This window comes from Myxocyprinus asiaticus, chromosome 48, assembly GCF_019703515.2.
Source record: "Myxocyprinus asiaticus isolate MX2 ecotype Aquarium Trade chromosome 48, UBuf_Myxa_2, whole genome shotgun sequence".
NCBI lineage: Eukaryota > Metazoa > Chordata > Actinopteri > Cypriniformes > Catostomidae > Myxocyprinus > Myxocyprinus asiaticus.
In genome coordinates, this window is record NC_059391.1 from 1,406,235 (window position 1) to 1,427,856 (window position 21,622).

Sequence of the window (21,622 nt, forward strand, 5' to 3'; positions counted from 1 at the left end):
AGGTGAACAGGTCTACCTGCGCCTCTTCGAATCTCTCCCAAATCAGCTGGACTACGTGGGGGTGGAGTCTCCACTCCCTGTGGAGCATTACCTGCCACGAGAGTGCGTCCACTGCACGGTTGAGGATGCCCGGAAGGTGAGTGGCTCACAGAGACTCCAAAGGAGGAGGCAGCGGGTGAGTTGCAACATGTGACGTGAGCGTACACCACATTGGCAGTTTATTTATGCCACGGTCGCTGTGTTATCGGTCCAGACCAACACATGCTTGCCCTGAATCAAAGGCCGAAGCCTCTGCAGGGCCAGCGATACTGCCAGCAACTGTAAGCAGTTGATGTGCCATTGGAGTCGGGGCTGCTTGCACATTGCACAAAGCGCCCCAGCCCGAGTTCGAGGCATCTGTCATGACCACGACGTGCCTCGAGATCTGCTCTAAGGGAACACCCACCCGTAGAAATGAGAGGTCTGTCCAAGAGCTGAAAGTCTGATGGCACTGTGGCGTGATAGTCACATGCTGGGTGCCATGGCGCCATGCCCACCTCGGGACTCAAGTCTGTAGCCAGTGCTGAAGTGGTCTCATATGCATCAACCCGAGGCAGAGAACCGCCTCCGAGGATGTCATATGCCCCAGGAGCCTCTGAAATTGTTTCACTGGTGCCACTACCTTCTGCCTGAAGCTTTTAGTGAGCTAGGATTAGCCAGTCGTCGAGATAATTGAGTATGCGTATGCCCTTCTCCCTTAACGGGGCCAGTGCAGCTTCTGTGACCTTGGTAAAGATGCGAGGTGACAGGGACAGACCGAAGGGGAGGACCTTGTACTGGTATGCTCGTCCCTTGAAGGCAAACCGAAGAAAGGGTCTGTGTCGAGGAAGGATCAATACGTGAAAGTACGCGTCCTTCAGGTCGATGGCCGCGAACCAATCCTGATGTTGTACTGACACCAAGATGTGCTTCTGCGTTAACATCCTGAACAGGAGCCTGTGTAAGGCCTTGTTCAAGGCACGCAGGTCCAATATTGGGCACGACCCTCCCCCTCTCTTGGGCACAATAAAATAAGGGCTGTAAAAGCCTTTGTGTGACTTGGCTACGGGGACAGGTTCTATTGCTCCCTTTTCCAGAAGGGTGGCAACCTCCACCCTGAGGACAGAGGCACCCTCGCCCCACACCACAGTGGAGAGGATGCCACTGAACCTGGGCGGGCATCTGGCGAATTGGATCGCGTAGCTGAGAGCTCTAGCCAGGCCTCCAGACTCCGCGCCAGCGGCACCAAGGGGACGACTAGATTTATTTCCCCGGGAAGGGTGATTCACGGCAAGGCAGAGCAGGTGCCCCACCTGGAAGACAACCCAGGGGAGACATGCTGCTCCGCAAGCCCGCAACGGAGGCCGGTGGCTGGGGCGGGTGTGCGGCCCCGGAGACAAGCACACTTACCTGTTCGCCGGTCATCTCTCGATGGAGAACAAGGAACGCGAGGTACTCACATCTGACTGGTTGACCGGAAAGACTTCTAGCACTTGGCTGTACCATGTGGGTGCCGAGGCCCAGAGGGCACCCGGCGATGTTATACTCGCCACGTGCTGGCCCAGGGGCGATGGTGGGGAGACCGGTTGGAGTCAGTTGTCTCATCCCTGAGTCGCCCGTGTCAGGGCTGCTCCAAAGCCCGTCCGGGGTTCTTGGGGGCCGGCTGACGGGCGGGTGGAGCCGCCTTCCTACAGGAGGATCTTCTTCTCAAAGTCCGCCATACGGGAGCCGGGGCCGGCACCGCAGGAGGACGGCCCTGGTGAAAGGCAGACAGGGCACGGGACTTCGGAGGCCTGAAGGCGGCTGAGTCGCGCTGCGGCAAGATATGTTTGATCGCCTCCATCTGCTTCCTCACCGTCGAGGTCCTCGACAGTGTCACCAAAAAGCCCCCCTTGGGAGATGGGCGCATCGAGAAAGCAAACCTTCTCGGCGTCAAGCATCTCCGCAAGGTTGAGCCACAGGTGCCAATCTTGGACCACGAGAGTGGACATCATCCGGCCCAGGGCACGCACCATGACCCTTTTTGCCCGTAGGTCGAGGTCAGTCATGGTACGCAGTTCCTGCATAAGCCCTGGGTCGGTTCTACCCTCATGCAAATCTTTCAATGCCTTGGCCTGGTGGACCTGCAGGATGGCCATGGCGTGCAGGGCAGAAGCGGCCTGACCCGTGGCCTTGTAATCCTTCGTCATCAACGAGGAAGAGAACTACAGGCCTTGGATGGGAGCCTTGGTCGGTCCCTCCAGGTCCCTGCGGGCACTCTACCTGGGAAAGCTTGTCATATCCCTTAGCCGCTCCGCCATCAAGGGTAGTCAGGATGGACGAGCCCATGAAGTATGTACGGGCAGAAAAAGTGTCTTCCACAACTTCATTAGCTCCTCGTGCACTTCCGGGAAGAAAGGCACCGGAGCCCAGAAACCAATCATCCAGCCGTGAACGCTCAGGGCAGGGTGGAGGGTTCCACTTTAGTATGATGTTTGCAGCCGCCCGGGCAAGCACGGCTGCTATCTCAGCGTCCGCCTCATCCTGAGCTCTACCGACCGTGGGCCGAAGATTCATCCACTTCCGACAGCAGAAGCCCACCCTCCGATGCTGTGACCGATAACTCATCCTCGTCAGGAGCCCCGAACGAGACAATAAATCTGCCCTGAGGCAGACCGCCTGCAATGCTCGATAGCTCTTCCAGGTAGAACGAGCGTGCTGGGGATGGGAGGTCTGCAGGGGTTGAGCCAGCGGAAATGCTCCCATGTCCACATTCAGATCGCCCGCTATGCTCACCGACCCGGCTGCCTGAGTATCAGCCCAGGATGGACTGGGCTGGGAAGCAGCCGCGGTGGCTCTCTGCTTCACAAAGAAGGAGGTGAGCCGCGACCGCAACGTTCTCATTGGCATGTTCTCGCATTGAGAACATGACCCCTCCACGAAAGCTGCCTCATCATGCTGGCGCCCCATGCACTCGAGACAGATCTCATGGAAATCTGGAGGGGAGAGATAATGCCCACATCCAGTAGCTCAAAGGGAAAGGCCATCTTTAAAAAGATGCCAATCGTTTGTGTGAGCTCTTTTAGAAGAAAATATACTCTTTAGAATATACAGGTGCATCTCAATAAATTAGAATGTCATGGAAAAGTTCATTTATTTCAGTAATTCAACTCAAATTGTGAAATTTGTGTATTAAATAAATTCAATGCACAAAGACTGAAGTAGTTTAAGTCTTTGGTTCTTTTAATTGTGATGATTTTGGCTCACATTTAACAAAAACCCACCAATTCACTATCTCTATCTAAAAAATTAGAATATGGTGACATGCCAATCAGCTAATCAACTCAAAACACCTGCAAAGGTTTCCTGAGCCTTCAAAATGGTCTCTCAGTTTGGTTCACTAGGCTACACAATCATGGGGAAGACTGCTGATCTGACAGCTGTCCAGAAGACAATCATTGACACCCTTCACAAGGAGGGTAAGCCACAAACATTCATTGCCAAAGAAGCTGGCTGTTCACAGATTGCTGTATCCAAGCATGTTAACAGAAAGTTGAGTGGAAGGAAAAAGTGTGGAAGAAAAAGATGCACAACCAACTGAGAGAACCGCAGCGTTATGAGGATTGTCAAGGAAAATCGATTCAAGAATTTGGGTGAACTTCACAAGGAATGGACTGAGGCTGGGGTCAAGGCATCAAGAACCACCACACACAGACGTGTCAAGGAATTTGGCTACAGTTGTCGTATTCCTCTTGTTAAGCCACTCCTGAACCACAGACAACGTCAGAGGCCTCTTACCTGGGCTAAGGAGAAGAAGAACTGGACTGTTGCCCAGTGGTCCAAAGTCCTCTTTTCAGATGAGAGCAAGTTTTGTATTTCATTTGGAAACCAAGGTCCTAGAGTCTGGAGGAAGGGTGGAGAAGCTCATAGCCCAAGTTGCTTGAAGTCCTGTTTTAAGTTTCCACAGTCTGTGATGATTTGGGGTGCAATGTCATCTGCTGGTGTTGGTCCATTGTGTTTTTTGAAAACCAAAGTCACTGCACCCGTTTACCAAGAAATTTTGGAGCACTTCATGCTTCCTTCTGCTGACCAGCTTTTTAAAGATGCTGATTTCATTTTCCAGCAGGATTTGGCACCTGCCCACACTGCCAAAAGCACCAAAAGTTGGTTAAATGACCATGGTGTTGGTGTGCTTGACTGGCCAGCAAACTCACCAGACCTGAACTCCATAGAGAATCTATGGGGTATTGTCAAGAGGAAAATGAGAAACAAGAGACCAAAAAATGCAGATAAGCTGAAGGCCACTGTCAAAGAAACCTGGGCTTCCATACCACCTCAGCAGTGCCACAAACTGATCACCTCCATGCCACGCCGAACTGAGGCAGTAATTAAAGCAAAAGGAGCCCCTACCAAGTATTGAGTACATATACAGTAAATGAACATACTTTCCAGAAGGCCAACAATTCACTAAAAATGTTTTTTTTATTGGTCTTATGATGTATTCTAATTTTTTGAGATAGTGAATTGGTGGGTTTTTGTTAAATGTGAGCCAAAATCATCACAATTAAAAGAACCAAAGACTTAAACTACTTCAGTCTGTGTGCATTGAATTTATTTAATACACGAGTTTCACAATTTGAGTTGAATTACTGAAATAAATGAATTTTTCCACGACATTCTAATTTATTGAGATGCACCTGTACTCTTTTAGCACCTGCAGACTCAGCCGCCGAAGCACCCAGGAGAAGCACAACACTCGACCGTGCGGGGGTGACCGCTGATATGCGCGGGAATATCAGGAAATGTTATTCCAGGTGGCTCATCATAATCCGATGGCAAGTCACTTGGGACAGGAAAAAACACTAAACCATCTTATGGCACGTTTCTATTGGCCGGGCATTCATGGAGATGTTTGCCGGTGGTGTGAGACATGCCGCAAATGTCAGCTGGTGAAACCGCTGGCCACTCCAAAAGCATCATTGCACCCTCTTCCATTGATCGAGGTCCCCTTCGAAAGAATTGCCATGGACCTTGTCAGGCCATTAGAGTGGACAGCACACGGGCATCGCATTGTGTTAGTTCTGGTAGACTACACACAGGGTCAGGGAGTAACGGAATACATGTGACAGGGTGTAACACTGTTCAGTGGAAAGGAGAACAGGGAAGCAAGGTTTCCAGGTTCAGGTAAGCATTTAATTTGGCCACCTTGATGCTTACAGTTTCACAAACTCAACAGTCTCTCAGGCACGGAGTTATTTAAGCACAACAGCTTCACAGGCAAATAGTTACTTAAACATTTTAACTTCATAACACAATAATCACAACAGCTTCTGTAGCACCGTGGCCTTCCTTGTACCAGTCTCTCTCTCTACGTCTGCTGGCAGTGTGGCTCTTTTATGCCGCTCTCCCCATGCTCACTGTAATTAGAGACAGGTGTTAGACATAATCTAGCTCAGGTGCAAGCGCCCTTACCGCTTTCTCTCTCTCCGGAGAGACGTTTGACCATGCCCCCGCTGCCACACGGGATTACATATTTAAAATACAAAATATAAGTAACTGCATTTCACTACAATTACAGTTTAAATCATTGGTAATTAGAATACATTTACATTCAAAAAGTATTTTGATTACTGAAGAGATTACTTTGCATTTTATTGTCATTTGTTTCATTTAATATTTAGTCCTTTCAGATGGAAAACATTTATACATATAAATGGTGCGATCCAAAGTGCATTTAAACAGTGGTGAAAAACTTTCTTATGATATGTTACATTCATACGAGCAGACAGAGAAGTAACTTTGAAGGAAGTTTGGAGCAGAGGAAATAGAAATAAACCTTGTGTAAATTGTCAGCTTTACGCTAAGTTAAAATGCTATTTCTAGCCATTTTACATGCACGTTACCAGGCACGATCATATTTTTTATGAAGAAAATTCACATTGGATCATAATTTCTTTTTTTCTAGTAAGACCTTTGATATTAGAGCAAAAATCATATTCTTGATGATAATTTTTGTATTGTTTTCCTGTAAAAATATCTGAAAATCTTGTGAAAATGATTCATCTTGTTTTAGAAACAACACTGCATAAGATATTCAGTTTTTTCAGAGAATGTATTTTTAACATTGTTTAACATTTGTCTTACTGTACTGGCAGAGTTTTTATAGTCAAAACAAATGGAAAAATCTACCAGTGCTGAAGAAGTAATCCATAATATTTAGAATACATCACTGACCTTGAGTAATCTAACGGAATATGTTATAAATTACATTTTACAGCATGTATTCTGTAATCTGTAGTGGAATACATTTAAAAAGTAACCCTCCCAACTCTGACTACGCAACACGATACCCGGAAGCGGTGCCTTTGTGCAACATCTCAGCACGTAGTGTTGTGGAGGCACTCTTCAGAATTATCTCCCGAGTGGGGATTCCGAAAGAAATCCTCACTGATTAGGGCACTACTTTAATGTCACGTACACTTTGTGAACTGGTCAAACAATTTAATCAGACATTCAAAACATGATTCGTAAGTTCATGCAGAAAGATGCTCAGAATTGGAATAAGTGGCCCGAACCCCTGTTATTTGCATTACTAGAGGTCCCACAAACTTCCACTGGGTTTTCCCCATTTGAATTGTTGTATGGGTGGAAGCCCTGTGGCATGCTAGACGTCATAAAAGAAAATTGGGAGGAAGGACCTTCAGACAGCAAAAATGAAATTCAATGCGTTCTTGACCTGAGAGCAAAACTCCACACATTGGGGTGACTATCTGGACGATATCATTATTTATAGTAATGATTGGTGGCAGCACATGCAGCATCTGATTTCTTTACTGAGATTGCTGAGGTGGGTGGGACTCACGGCCAACCCGAGGAAGTGCACAATTGTGTGGGTGGAAGTACAGTATCTGGGCTTCCACTTGGGTCATGGGCAGGTGCAGCCCCAAATTGATAAGACCACAGCGATTGTGGCTAGTCCCAGGCCTAATACCAAAAAGGACCTAATTATTCGGATGTCACCAGCCCGTTGACTGACCTCACTGAAAAGGGAGCGCCAGATCCGGTCCAGTGGACGGAGCCGTGTCAACAAGTGTTCATGCAGGTAAAAGCTACACTATGTGGCGGGCCGCTTCTACATTCTCCTGACTTCTCTCTTCCTTTATTTTGCAGATCGATGTGTCAGACAGGGGACTGGGTGCCATGCTGTCCCAGGTGATGGAGGGGAAGGAGCGCCCGGTGCTGTACATTAGTCGGAAGCTCCCAGTGAGAGAGACTATGTACAGCACCATAGAGAAGGTGTGCCTAGCCATCAAATGGGCAGTTCTCACTCTCCGCTACTATATTTTGGGATGGGCATTCACACTCTGTTCGGACCATGCTCTGCTCCAGTGGCTCCACCACATGAAGTATGCCAATGCCCAGATCACCCGTTGATGTCTGGCACTCCAGCCGTTTAAGTTCGAGGTGGTCCACTGGCCGGGGGTGCAGATGGCTGTTGCGGACTTCCCCTTTCTACAAAAGGGGGGGAGTGGACAGGCCGGATGGTTCCCCGGCCTGAGTCGGGCAGTGGGGGTATGTGGAGTTGGGGGCGCAGTTGAGCGTTCACCTAAGGGAGAGAGGAAGCGGTAAGGGTTTCCATCTGGGGTGAACTGTGGCTAATGACTTGTTCTGTGTTTGCAGTGAGAGAAATGGGGGAGATAAAAGCAGTCCAGTCCACAGAGAGAGGAGAAAGATACACACCAGAGACTGCGTGTTTGTTATTGAGAGTGTTTGATTGTTGCTGAAAAGCTGGAATTTGTTTTGATTTATGCTGAAAAGCAGTCTTTTGTTTGGTGTAAGCTGAAAAGCGATTTCTGTTTTATTGATAATAAAGAATGACTCACGTGGACTGTGGAAACCGGCTTCCGCTCCCTCTTTTATCTGTCCCACAATGAACCTTGTCTCACTGGGTTCCAATAGTAACCTAGATTTTCCCTTTCAAGTCATTCACTCAGTGTTACGTTGATGATCGACGGTAGGGGTCCCTATAGCACAATGCCGGAATACTGATTTGGCTGTGCTTGCTACCAAAAAATGTGATAGAAATTTCGCAGAAAGCCTGCTTCAACACATGAGTGGGGAAGAGTCCGGGACAGTGAGTGACACGACAATGACACTTGACATAGTCTGAAGGTAGTCAATTTTCTCCATATAACTCACGTCAGGTGAGGTGATGAACTGTTTGGAGGGAGGGCTGAATTTACAGTCTTTTGATGATGGTTATAAAAGGGGCCACCAGTGGGGGGCACCTAAAACCACCTAAAGGTAGTTAAACTTCCCCTATGGAATTTAGGAAAAAATTGCTAGACTTTTGTCTGTAACAATTTTTATTGATTAGGAATAAACTTTGATCAATGAAATGCCCCCCCCACCCGACACCCAACATACATCCCATTGGTCAAACGCTGAATAACAACAGACACACATATAACAGACAGTCCAAAGAAAATACTCGATGACATAGAAAAACATATAAAATTAACCAACAAAAAAGAAAAAGGGTTCCACATATTAATACATTTTTGTTTTGTTTTTGATTTTCTCCCCTTTTCTCCCCAATTTGGAATGCCCAATTCCCAATGCACTCTAAGTCCTCGTGGTGGCGTAGTGACTCGCCTCAGTCTGGGTGGTGGAGGACGAATCTCAGTTGCCTCCGTGTCTGAGACGTCAATCCGTGCATCTTATCATGTGGCTTGTTGAACGCATTACTGTGGTGACGTAGCGTGTGTGGAGACCCATGCTATTCTCCTCCACATCCATGCACAACTCACCATGCACCCCACAGAGAGCGAGAACCACATTATAGCGACCACAAGGAGGTTGCCCCATGTGACTCTACCCTCCCTAGCAACCGGGCCAATTTGGTTGCTTAGGAAACCTGGCTGGAGTCATTCAGCACGCCCTGGATTCAAACTCGTGACTCCAGGGGTGGTAGTCAGCATCTTTACTCGCTGAGCTACCCAGGCCCCCCCATATATTAATTAATTTACATGTATTTAATCAAAATTGTCCCTCTCCACTGCTCCTCTCTGGCAACCTTCTAGGAAGGCCAAATAAGTGCCCCACTTCTTACCATAAGCACCCAAACTGCCCAGCCGTCTATGTGACGTCTCTTTAAAAGCCGCCACTCTGCCCAACTCGGTGCATCACTCATGAAATGAGAGTGCACCAGCCGACTTCCTTCTCCTAAGAATTACCTGCCTGCCGATCATTATGCTGGTAAGGACCCAGTTTTTTATATGTTTGTTCATTATGTTAATACCCACCCCATCACCCAAAATACAAAGTCTGGGGCAAAATAAAATCTGAGTGCTCAAGACCTCACAGATAAAATTCTGAACCCTCGACCAAAAGTCTTGAATCTTAGTACAGAACCAAAAAACATGGGCTATGTCCCCATCCTCCAACTGGCATCGCCAGCAAGTAGGTGTGTCTTTAAGGCCAAGCCTATACAATCTAGAAGGAGTCCAATAAAAATGATGCAGAATCTTAAATTGAATGAGGCGCACCCTTGCATCCCTAGACATAGACTTGACATTTTTTTAAATCCTATCCCATTCTCCATCTTCCAGTACTAAATTCAAGTCTCTCTCCCGTATCTTCTTAAGAGATGTTAAAACTCCGTCCCCTAGACTCTAAATTAGCAAGGAATAGTATTCTGAAACTTCATGACCTTTTCTAAAAGCAGCAAGCACCATCTCAAGAGTGTCTGCCTCTTTAGGGGGCTGCATACTACAATCAAATGTGATACAGAGTAGATGGTGCAGCTGTAAGTACCTTAAGAATTGAGATCTGGGAATCCCAAACTGCTGTATAATATTTTCAATGGACCTCAATGCTCCATTTACATACATGTCACCCAGCATAACAACACCCTTTTTAATCCACCTGTCTAGCAAAAAGGGGACTTATTAATGCACAATTTAGGGTTTAACCAAATACTTGCGGCAACATTCAGGTAAATGTCTGAATTGAACACGCGGGAAGCTTTTGTCCACATTAAATGCATGTGCGAGATAACAGGATGTGTCCTTTCTTCTCCGGGCACCTTGGTAGAAAGACTTTGCAATGGCAAGATAGGGGCAAGGACCTCCTGTTCAATAAAGAGCCAGGGAGGGGCTCTCACAGGTGGAAGCAACTAATGTGCCAAATGTCTGAGGCCAAAAGTATAATAGTAAAACAAAATCTTGGGGAGACCTAACCCACCTTTGTCAATTGGCCTATGTAACTTACTGGAATGCAACCATGGGCGTTTACCATTTCAAATAAAGGATTTAGCTATACTATCAACTTGTTTAAAATAAAAGAGGAGAACTTCAAAGGGGAGAGACTGAAGTAGGTAGTTACATTTTGGAATACAGTTCATTTTTATAACAATAACCTTCCCAGTCATAGATAAATGTAGTGAAGCCCACCTGTCCACATCACTTGAAAATCATTTTATTAAAGGGTCAAAATTATCTCTAACTAAATTACTCAAATTTGTTGGAAATAAGATGCCCAAATACTTAATGCCCTGTTGTGCCACTGGAAGGTGCCTGGTTGAGAAGCTGTTACAGGGCAATACACTGTCAGAGCCAAATCTTCGGATTTAGACCAATTCACTCTGTATCCTGAGAATTTAGAAAAGGAATTAATAATTCTGTGGAGGCAAGGCATAGATCTAGTAGGGTCGGAGACAATTAATAAAATCATCTGCATAAAGCAAAAGCTTATGTGCCTCACCTCCCGCCACCACCCTTGGAAAATCATCATCCTTTCTTATCGCAGCTGCTAATGGTTCCAGGGCAAGACAGAACAATAAGGGGGAAAGAGGGCAACCCTGCCAGGTGCCCCTATCCAGAATAAAATAATCTGAAATTAATCCATTCGTTTGAACCGCCGCTACCGGGTGTCTATAAAGTAACTTAATCCACCCAATAAAAGTATTACCGAACCCGTACATTTCCAAAATCTTAAAAAGATAATCCCATTCTACCATATCAAATGCATTTTCGGCATCAATTGAGATGGCAGCGACCAAAGTCTGATCGTTTGCCACTGCCCACATGACATTAATGAAACGCCTAATGTTATCAGAAGAGTTATGACCCAGAATAATCCCCACCTAATCTATTTGTATAAGAGATGTCATAACTTTACTTAATCGGTTAGCCAAAATTTCTGACAATATTTTAACGTCTAGCTGGATCAGGGAAGTTGGACGGTAATGCTTATGCTCACTTGGATCTTTGTCCTTTTTAAGAATCAGACTGATCCGGGCTTGCGTCATGGTTGGTGTAAGCTTACCATTCTACGAAGACATGGAACTATAGAGATCAAGATAGAATTCTTTAAAAGCATTATTAATATCAATAGCTGAGGTAAATATTTCACCACCAGCAGATTTCACTGAGGGAATGGTAGAAAAAGACTCTCTGTTTTATACATCTAGCCAGAATTTTCCTGCATTGTCCCCCGACTCAAAGTACGACTGTCTTGCCCTGAATAGCCAAAACTCCACCTTCCGCGACAAAATAGTATTATATCTGTATTTCAATCAGGTAAATTCCCTGAGGCCATTAGATGACATTTGGCGCTTCACCTCAGCCTCTGCACCTTTAATATTCCCTTCCAAATCCACGAGTTCTTGTGCTTTGGATTTTTTGGTGAATGAGGCATTCTGTATGATTCGGCCCCTAAGAATTGCCTTAAGTGCCTCCCAAGCCAAGCTCACAGAGGATACTGAGGACCAGTTGGTCTCCATATAGACATTGATTTCAGCCTTTAGCATTTGTTGGAAATCAGGATTTTGCAAAAGGGAAACATTAAAGCACCAACTATATGATTTCCTTTTCTCCATATGTGGCAACATCTCTAAACACACCATGGCGTGATCTGAGACTAAAATGTTTACAATTGAGCAATCAGCAACAGATTAAATGAGGGACTTAGATAACAAAAAAACAAAAAAATCTATTCTAGAGTAAATCTTATGGACTGATGAAAAATCAATTATAGTCCCTCCCAGATGGTTCAAAAGTCCAAATATCTGTAAGACCAAGATTTTTACATGTCCTGTAAAGTGTCAGTGTTGCTCTAGGGCTTGTACACATTTGCTTCACTATGATAAAGGAGTCCATCAAAAGATTAAAGTCTGCTCCCAATCTTATATCACGAGGGGTGCCAGTGGCTTGCAACATCCCTTCAAGATCTATAACAAAGCCCTGATCATAAACATTAGGTGCATAAATATTGGCCAAAATAAGACTTTGCCCCTGAATTTCAGCTAAAACAATAATGACTCTTCCTAATTTATCTTTAATCTGTTTGAGACATTTGAATTGTAGATATTTACTTATCAGTGTAATGACTCCCCTGCTCTTACTCGAGCCAGCACTATAGAAAACATGCCCACCCTCATATCTTCCTAAATTTTTCAGCTTCCTGCGGAGAAAGATGCATTTCATGAAGAAACACTATATCATATTTCTTACGGTTAAGAAGAGAAATATCCTTCCTTCTTTTATGGGGTGCCCCAACCCATTCACATTCCACGTGGAGAGAGAAAATCCACTCATACTAACATTTGACATTTTGACATATAAGAAAAAATAGATTGTGTGTCAAAAACAAGATTATAAAGACCACATTCTAACATTAGTGCAACAATCAAACCCCAAACATCCCCTAGAACAAAAAAAAAAAAACAGAAAAAAGAAAAACATGCGCATTAACCCCGTGCAAGACAGCACCAACTGGTGTCCATCCCTCCAAACTCAAACAGTCCGCATGCCTACGAGAACCCCCTGTGTCAGCCTTGCGGTGGGATTGCTCAAGTCTGGTGTTTCTATACAAATTTTGTGAGACAAAATTACACAGCAAAAGATAATCTATAAAACAAACTCCAGCCAATAGGTGGAATAAACACAAAAAGCGTGTAAGAACGTGTAGATTCATTCATAAAACTGTAATGAAGGTATTTTACTCTACAAAATAAACTCCAGCCGATAGGTGGATTAGGCACAGAGAGCGTGTAGATTCATCCATAAAACTGTCCTGAAGGTGTGTTACTATACAAAATAAACTCCAGCCGATAGCCGGACCAAGCACAAAGAGCATGTAGATTCATCCACAAAACTGTCCTGAAGGTATGCCACTCCACAAAACAAACTCCAGCCGCTAGGCGGAACCAGGACAAAAAAAGCGCGCAGACTCCCAAAACAGTCAAGCGAATGTTCAGTGAGCCGGTCCACTCAGCTGCAATGTGAGTATGACTTACTCCATTGACTTTATGAAGGACATCGCTTGCTGTGGGCATGTGAATGTTTTACGGCCATTCATAGCATCTATTCTCATTATGGCTGGGAATATCAGTGCAAAAGCGAACTTCCGTTGATGTAAAAGTTTCTTGCATTCCTTGAATAGATCACGTTTTTCTCTTGTCGAATTCGCAAAGTCTGGGAACAAGAAAATGCTGTGGTTCTTCCAAGAAAGTCTTCCTTTACTCCTCGCCTCGTGTAACACAAGATCTTTATCAGATGATCTCAGAAATTTGGCCAGAACTGATCGGGGCCTGTCTCCCTTCACGGATCGCCGAGCAGGAACCCTGTGAGCTCGTTGATTTCCAGCTTATGGCCTGCTATGCTGAGCAGATTCAGAAAGAGCCCATCCAGGAATTTCACCATATCCTGTTCTTCTAATCCCTACGGGACTCCTACGATATGGATGTTATTCTGCCAGCTACGGTTTTCCATGTCCTCCAACTTCTCCCAGACACGCTCCAAATCCACCTTGGTTGCTAGCGGATTAGCAGATAATTCCCTCTCCGATGACTCCAGGTAATCGATCCATTTCTCGACATCCCCCACTCTTGTAACCACATCAGTGAACTTCGATCGACGTATCACAGCAAGATCCTCCAAGTCAGCAACGACCTTCGTCAGCATTGCCGACATGTTCAGCATCTCCCGCCACATTTCCCACACCTCCCCAACCAAATCAACTCCCAGGCCCGCAGCCTGCTCGGGGGTGTCAGCTTGAGCACTTAAGTGTCTTTTAATGTCTCCAGAGCCTGAGGATTTTGAATTCTTTGGCATATAGTCCTCCTAGAACAGTTATGGAACAGAGTGTATCGAATCTCACTGGTTTATGTCATAAAAAGTATTAAAACTAGCAAAAAGCGCTTCCAGCCAGATACAGAGGCGCGGCATAAATGTACTGCAATCGCTTTTTCCACCTGTGGAAGTGTGGAATAGCCCTTCAGCTCTGCATGGTCCAGCGCGGTAAAGGCAGTCACTCCTGAAACATATACGCAAGCCGAGTAGGGCGCATGCCACGTTTGGAGAGCTCAACATGCACCTCTGGGAAGAATGGCACTTTACGCTGGGGAGTGGCTTGAAGCCAGCCTGCGTTCAGATACCATTCATCCAGTCATGAGTACTTGGGCTCGAATGGAGGAGACCATTTGAGTTCGAGCTCTTCGACTGCCCTGGAGAGAATGCATACCAGCTCGGCTTCTGATCTGCTAACTCCCTCAGACAGCCGCTGTCTTCCAATCCGCCTTTTATATGCTCACTGAGCATGGAAGGCAGGACTTCGAAAGACATCTGCCAATGATGCCTACTGTTGACTCATCGACATAACGACGAGTGAGCAACTTGAAAGGGAACATATTTTTTCAAATTACATTTTAAACATGACATTTCAAATTACAGTGTCCACACTCTATTTAAAATTACAATTTAACATGTAGGTTTGTGGTTGAAATACCAATTTCATTTTGCAGTCTAAACATGTTAATTCTCTTCACGGTGTAAAACTGTTATTTCAGTTTATGATAAAAGTTTGGCACCTTGTGCTGCCATACATTTACCTTTTTTTATTTTACAGATTTTTTTTTTACAGTGTACTTTGATTGTTTAGAATTATAGGTTGAAAAGTGAATTGTACCACGACCATAAAATTCATTAAATTAATTAATTTGTTTCACTGAAAACTCAAAATGGTAAATGGAATGCCTGCTTCCCCCTGACAGATCTGTTCCTTCATGTTTGGCTATTTTGGTAATTTTCTCCAGTTTTCCAAACAGCTTGAACCCCGATAATTTACACTTGTTATATTTCGATCTATTTTCCATATGAAGAACTTGACTGGTGACTGAGGCTTCCTAACATTTTTCAACTATTTATTTAATCAGGGACATGTTCCGCTAATATTTGACAACCATTATGTGTCCAAATACTGTTTGTCTTCATTCAAACACTGTGGTTTTACCATTTTTAATCCAACCACCCTTTTTTGTATAATTTGTTCATCTTGAAATGTGTTTTTACTTTTTTAAAATTAAGAAGCTGATATTTTGTTATAATATGCAATGATTTACAGACATATTTGTGTGGCTAAAGTTTCCAAATACTGCTGTAGTTGAGTTATTACTGCACTTTCCATCCACTAACATCATCTTCTTCTTGTACATGAGTTTAGTTGGTTCAGTCTATGGGTGTGGCTATCTACCGCGCTCTGGACTGGGGTCTAGATGACAGTGAGGAGCGGGAACTGAGTCCACAGCTCGAGCAGCTCATTGAGTTTATGGTGGGTGGTCAGGACAGTAGCAAGAGCAAACACTGTGCTAGTCATGCAGCTAAAGATGAAGGCTACAGCGGCCAGGATGAGGAGGAAGAGGAGGAAGTGCATGGCATGCACACTCTTCATCAGGTGATGGCGCTGTGTGCCCACAGACTGGCCAATCCAGCTCTGGCACCGGAGCACTATCAGGCCGTGTGTCGAGCGCTCTTCCTGGAGACTCTCGAGCTACAGACTTTCCTCAGCAGAATACGAGATGCCAAAGAGGTAAGGATGATGTCGTCAAACCTTCTTATTTTTCATCACTTCCCCTCTAAACACTCATCATGTGGAGACCACACTTTACCAACTGATCAAATCCCCATTGATAAAGTAAGTCCTGCCCATTTTTTTCTTGTTGAATATCCTATTTCATGTGGCTGTACGACACATTATCCTACTTCATGTGGATGTATGCCACATATGGAAGTAAAATGGGTGAAACGCCATTTCGTATTGACTTTAAAACCATATAACCCTGCCACTCTTATGCTCTAATAAATCTAGTTATAGTCTTTCTTCAAGACTGATGATAAAGCTTTTATGTGTGTTGGTGTGTGTTTGACAGTTTGTCTCAGTGATGTTGTCTGATATGTTCCTGTAGATGTTGAAGAAGATCAGGACAGAGGAACCACAGGAGGAACATTCAACCACTGAACTTGATGCTCTTCAACACACTGATTGGGTAAAACATGTGTGTTTATTAGACTGGCATTTCAAATTTCTACTCATATTTGTCTTTGTCAGTGTTGGAGAGCAACTAACTAAAAATAGCAACACTACTAGTATTTACAGTATTTACACCTGGTATTAAGGTGCGTCTCAGGTGGTCTGATCACAGGTGGTCAGGCTCGACACATTGTATGTGACATCTTGTGTTTTCACATTTTAAGGTGAGGGTCTCTAATTTCATGACGGCATACATCAATTACTTTGTCACTGTGTTACTTGATAACAAACCACATAAAAGTCAGAAAAGACAAAGTAAGCGCAATCAAAACCGGCACCCCGTTTCTCCCAGATGCAAATGAAATTTAGTGTAAGCATAAACTCAATATTTCTTGGAGAATTCTCCATTGTTTTAGTGGAGTACCTGTGTTAGCTGAGTTTTAATGTGTGTGTTTCTAATCTCTGTCATTGCATGTTGATATCAGACACACTGGAGAAGATAGTGAAGTTCTTTTGCTTGTATATGTATTTGCTTTTTTCAATTGTTCAGATCAGACGGTTATTTCCTTTTTTTAGCAGAGCAGTTGATTGACAGGCGGTGCTTCATTGCTATTTGGGATGCATCAGGATGAATGTTTTACACCTAATAATGCAATGTAGTCACATGCATTTTTAAATTACCTCCAACAGGGCCGAAGGGGGGCCCGGCATCCACCACTAGGTGGCCTAGATGCGGCATCAGCCATCGTAATTCCCCCTGTCAATGTTCGTGGGAAGACGTGTATGTAAACACGTTTAGCGGTAGACACTGATATAAACACAGAGATGGTGCACAGCAGTGAAAAATTTTTGTGTAGCGCATAGTCATAGAGTAACAACAAAACAGTAATACTCCTAAAGAAATTAATAGTTATTTTGAAACATATGTATAAAATTATGAGCTCTAACATGAGATGAAGACTCCAGTCTCATCCGAAACCTTATAAAAGCTCTTTTATTCTACATGGTTAGGATCACATGACCATCTGAAAACTACCCGCTTAATCTCAGTAACTGCCCTGTTATTGGACACTTTCACTCATGGATTAAATTAATAATGACTGACAGTGAATAGGGAATTTCTACAATGGCATTGGTAACTAAAAGTTGAACTTCTTTAAATTATAAGTAGCTTGTAGAGATACAGTCTCAGAGTATCTTTGCCAACATATAGTATGAATACTGATCTACGTACAGTATGAGTTAAGGTTCCTGTAATGATGGAGATTGTGTGTGTGTGTGAATGTATGTGTGTGTGTCTCAGGCTCGGTTGTGGGTGCAGCTAATGAAGGAGCTGAGGCAGGGTGTGAAGTTAAAGAAGGTTGAAGAACATCCGTTTGACCCTCTGCCTTCAGAGTTCAGCCTCACACCATTTGAGATGCTCATGCAGGACATTCGCTCATGCAAATATAAACTGCGCAAAGTTGTGGTGAGTCCATTACTACAGTTACTTAAGCTGAGGGCCATTGAGGTTGCTATAGTAAGCACATTTTGAAAGGTTTATCCCTGACTTAATCTGATCCTAACCCAGTAAGTGGACTGTATGTGTGAGATGTGTGAGTTTTAGCTGATGCAGCATGACAGTGATTAACCATTGCTTTTACATTTGATAGTAACAGTAATATCACAACTCTGTGGCTCTCTGTGTTCTGCAGGTGGATGGAAATATTCCCACATGTGTAAAACGAAATGCTCATGAGCTGATCTTGGACTTCATCAGATCAAGACCTCCTCTAAAACCAGTTAGTTGCTAATTATGTCTTATAACTAGTGTGTAGTAACACCTTGTGCAAACCAGATCCAGTGTGATAAAACAAAAAATCGCTGAAAGTTTAGCCAAAATCTTGTGTAAAATATAAATGTAAGGTTTTTTCCCCCCCAAACCATTTGTAAACGAAACAACCACTAGTTGTCATGGAGACAGACTTTTGACTTACGCCATTAAATGTATGACACTTTTGGCTCACATGTCGATTTGCGTCCTCCTCAGAACTTGTACCTCAGTCCTTTGCATCGCAATTGCAACATTCTGTCAGTTGATCTACCACATAATTTGATCACATTTCAACAAGCTTTTTAATGTAAGTGTTCATGTAATGCATATGTTAAAATGTATTGCCTTACAAGTCATGCACTATAGTAAAAGTGTTAAGATGTCATAAGCACTGTGTGAGGAACAGGATGAAATGTAAGTATTCATGAACTGATAATCTGCCTTTTTACTTGTGATTTGTGTGAAAGGGAATATAAGTCATTGTTGTAGAAGCTATAATGTTCCTGTCACTAGGAAAGTGCCGCGATACGTACAATGAACCTCATAAAAATAATTTAGCAAAAATGTATAGTAATGTGATTCTATGGGACCAGGTTAACTATACCCCAAAAATAAATTGGTGTTGAAGAATGAATCCAAAAAACAGTCGTGAGCAAAAACGTTTCTTGCTACACAAGCTGGTGCTGGTGCAGTTCTGCACTGTTGCCTTTCCGAAATGTGTCAGACTGTGATTCATAACAATGTCACATTCTCAGCATTACCACAAGGGTGCTATAGATGACATTAGTGTCAACTATCCGCTTTTCTCCAGAAGGACCTGGCTGCATCCCGCAGAATGAGGCGGTGCTGAATATGGGGCGGAGCTACACGTGTCGCTCCACCCACAACCTTCTCTCATTGACTCGTTCATCTTTCACAGACATACATGATAGGAGATGTTGTCATCATTGCCAGTGTTATCATTGTTTGAGAGAAATTTAATAGCTGAGCCAAACAATTTAATTATAGTGCTTAATTGTATGTGATATTCAATCCTAAATTCCATGGATTTTATCCTATGTTAAAAGTGAGGAACAAATCGGGATTCAAAGGCTGAAACTGACATGAAAATGTTCTTAAAGAAATGCCAACTTAGAAGCATGTATGAAGCATGTGTTTTTTTTAGCCCATGCACCGTCAGTAGATTATTAACAGTAGATTATATATGCCTCATGCAATATGCCTTATTTTGTGCTGTAACAGACTATTCATTAACTGCTGTTGGTTTCTGTATGCATGTCAATTAGAAAGTAATTTTTAGACTGACAAGCAGGGTTGGGGAGTAACGAAATACAAGTAATGGGAATATGTATTTAAAATACAAAATATAAGTAACTGTATTCCACTACAATTACAATTTAAATAATTGGTAATTAGAATACAGTTACATTCAAAAAAGTATTTTGATTACTGAAGAGGTTACTTTGCATTTTATTGTCATTTGTTTCATTTAATATTTAGTCCTTTCAGATGGAAAAATGTATACATATAAATGATGCAATCCAAAGTGCATTTGAGTAAATTGTCAGCTTTACACTAAGATAAAATGCTATTTCTAGCCATTTTACATGCACGTTACCAGGCACGATCATATTTTTTTATCAAGAAAATTCACGTTGGATCATAATTTCTTCTTTTCTAGTAAGAGCTTTGATATTAGGGCAAAAATCATATTCTTGATAATAATTTTTGTATTGTTTTCCTGTAAAAATATCAAAAAATCCTTAAAACAAGATCAATTTGATTCATCTTGTTTTAGAAACAACACTGCATGTTATATTTAGGTTTTTTAGAGAATGTATTTTTAACGTGTATTTTGTCTTACTGTACTGGCAGAGTTTTTATAGTCAAAACAAGTGAAAAAATCTACCAGTGCTGAAGAAGTAATCCAAAGTATTTAGAATACGTTACTGACCTTGAGTAATCTAACGGAATATGTTACAAATTACATTTTACAGCATGTATTCTGTAATCTGTAGTGGAATACATTTCAAAAGTAACCCTCCCAACCCTGCCGACGAGATAACGGAGCACACATTTTTGGAGCGAGGAGGGGAGATAATCGTTTACAACCCTTCAAAGAAATGAATATGAATCAGTATAGAATACGAGTGAAAGCACTGCAACTATCTCAAGAATGGAAGAACAATTTTCATCAATTCATCAGCCTCTTGTTTACTGTTGTTGAGGGCATAAATTAAAATGAACAAACTCCTAAAATGCAGAGTAATCAATAGATCGAGCAGATACAGACGGCGTGCATAAAACAAACTTGGTCAATCAATGAATCTATTATTAATTATGCAAAATAATCACTCATGATGATGAGCTGTTATGACAGAAACAGAGAGTAAAAGTGCATGCGTAACTGTTCTTGTTTTTGAGAATTGCCAATTGCATACAAGCATGTCTTATGAATGAATTCATGAATGAATGAATGAATGAATGAATGAACGAACGAACGAACAACATGTGTATTTGTATTCTGTCCCTCAATATTACGATATTTGAAAACACGTTCATATTAAGAATCATTATGTCTTAAAAACTTTTTTGAGAATTAGAGTGTAATTTACAGTTAATTTACAGAAGATGGTGCTGTTGGTTTTCATAACCCATATGTCGGGTGCATTTGCATCAGAACTAATAACAATGCAATACCAGTTTTGTGTGTGTGTGTGTGTGTGTCATATATATTAAAATGTTTGTATTACAACAATTCTAATTACATAAAAAAATTACATATTTTATTGTTAATTTAATTCATTTGTCTAACCATGCGTTATTATGATGGCTTTGTGAAATTGCAACTTTTTGAATTACAGATTTGAATGACAGCAGACACATCAACACTTTTGTTCATCATTCCATGCGACTCAGTCCTGCTAAATTTGTTTGAAATGACACGTGAGGTACAACACAAAGTCATATCACTTATGAGATATAGCTCTAAAATCAAAATTATCTTGCTAAATCATTTTAACACTGACTACGACCGCATTAATATTAGAGTTGAATCTTCGCCATAGTAAGATTTATTTTTTTAAATAAATTATTTTTATTTCTCCCCAATTTGGAATGCCCAATTCCCAATGCGCTCTAGGTCCTCGTGGTGGCGTAGTGACTCGCCTCAATCCGGGTGGCAGAGGACGAATCTCAGTTGCCTCCGCATCTGAGACCGTCAATCCGTGCATTTTATCACATGGCTTGCTGAGCGCGTTACCGCGGAAACGTAGCACGTGTGGAGGCCCACACCACGCGATTCTCCATGGCATCCACACGCAACTCACCACGTGCCCCACTGAGAGCAAGAACCCTACACTATAGCGACCATGAGGAGGTTAACCCAACATGACTCTACCCACCCTAGCAACCGGGCCATTTGGTTGCTTAGGAAGCCTGACTGGAGTCACTCAGCAAGCTGTGGATTGAACTTGTGACTCCAGATGTGGTAGTCAGCGT

The 21,622-nt window shown here is 43.1% G+C and overlaps 1 protein-coding gene across 3 annotated transcripts in view; it reads left to right on the forward strand.

Moving 5' to 3' along the window:
• spire2 (spire-type actin nucleation factor 2) overlaps window positions 1-21,622 on the forward strand; it is a 95,797-nt gene that overhangs the window by 43,857 nt on the left and 30,318 nt on the right. For all 3 annotated transcript variants that reach the window (XM_051692044.1, XM_051692045.1, XM_051692046.1), the window contains exons 3-6: window positions 15,502-15,867; window positions 16,244-16,324; window positions 17,612-17,776; window positions 18,003-18,089. In XM_051692044.1, coding sequence (XP_051548004.1) covers window positions 15,502-15,867; window positions 16,244-16,324; window positions 17,612-17,776; window positions 18,003-18,089 — 699 coding nt within the window. The remainder of the gene's footprint in view (window positions 1-15,501; window positions 15,868-16,243; window positions 16,325-17,611; window positions 17,777-18,002; window positions 18,090-21,622) is intronic.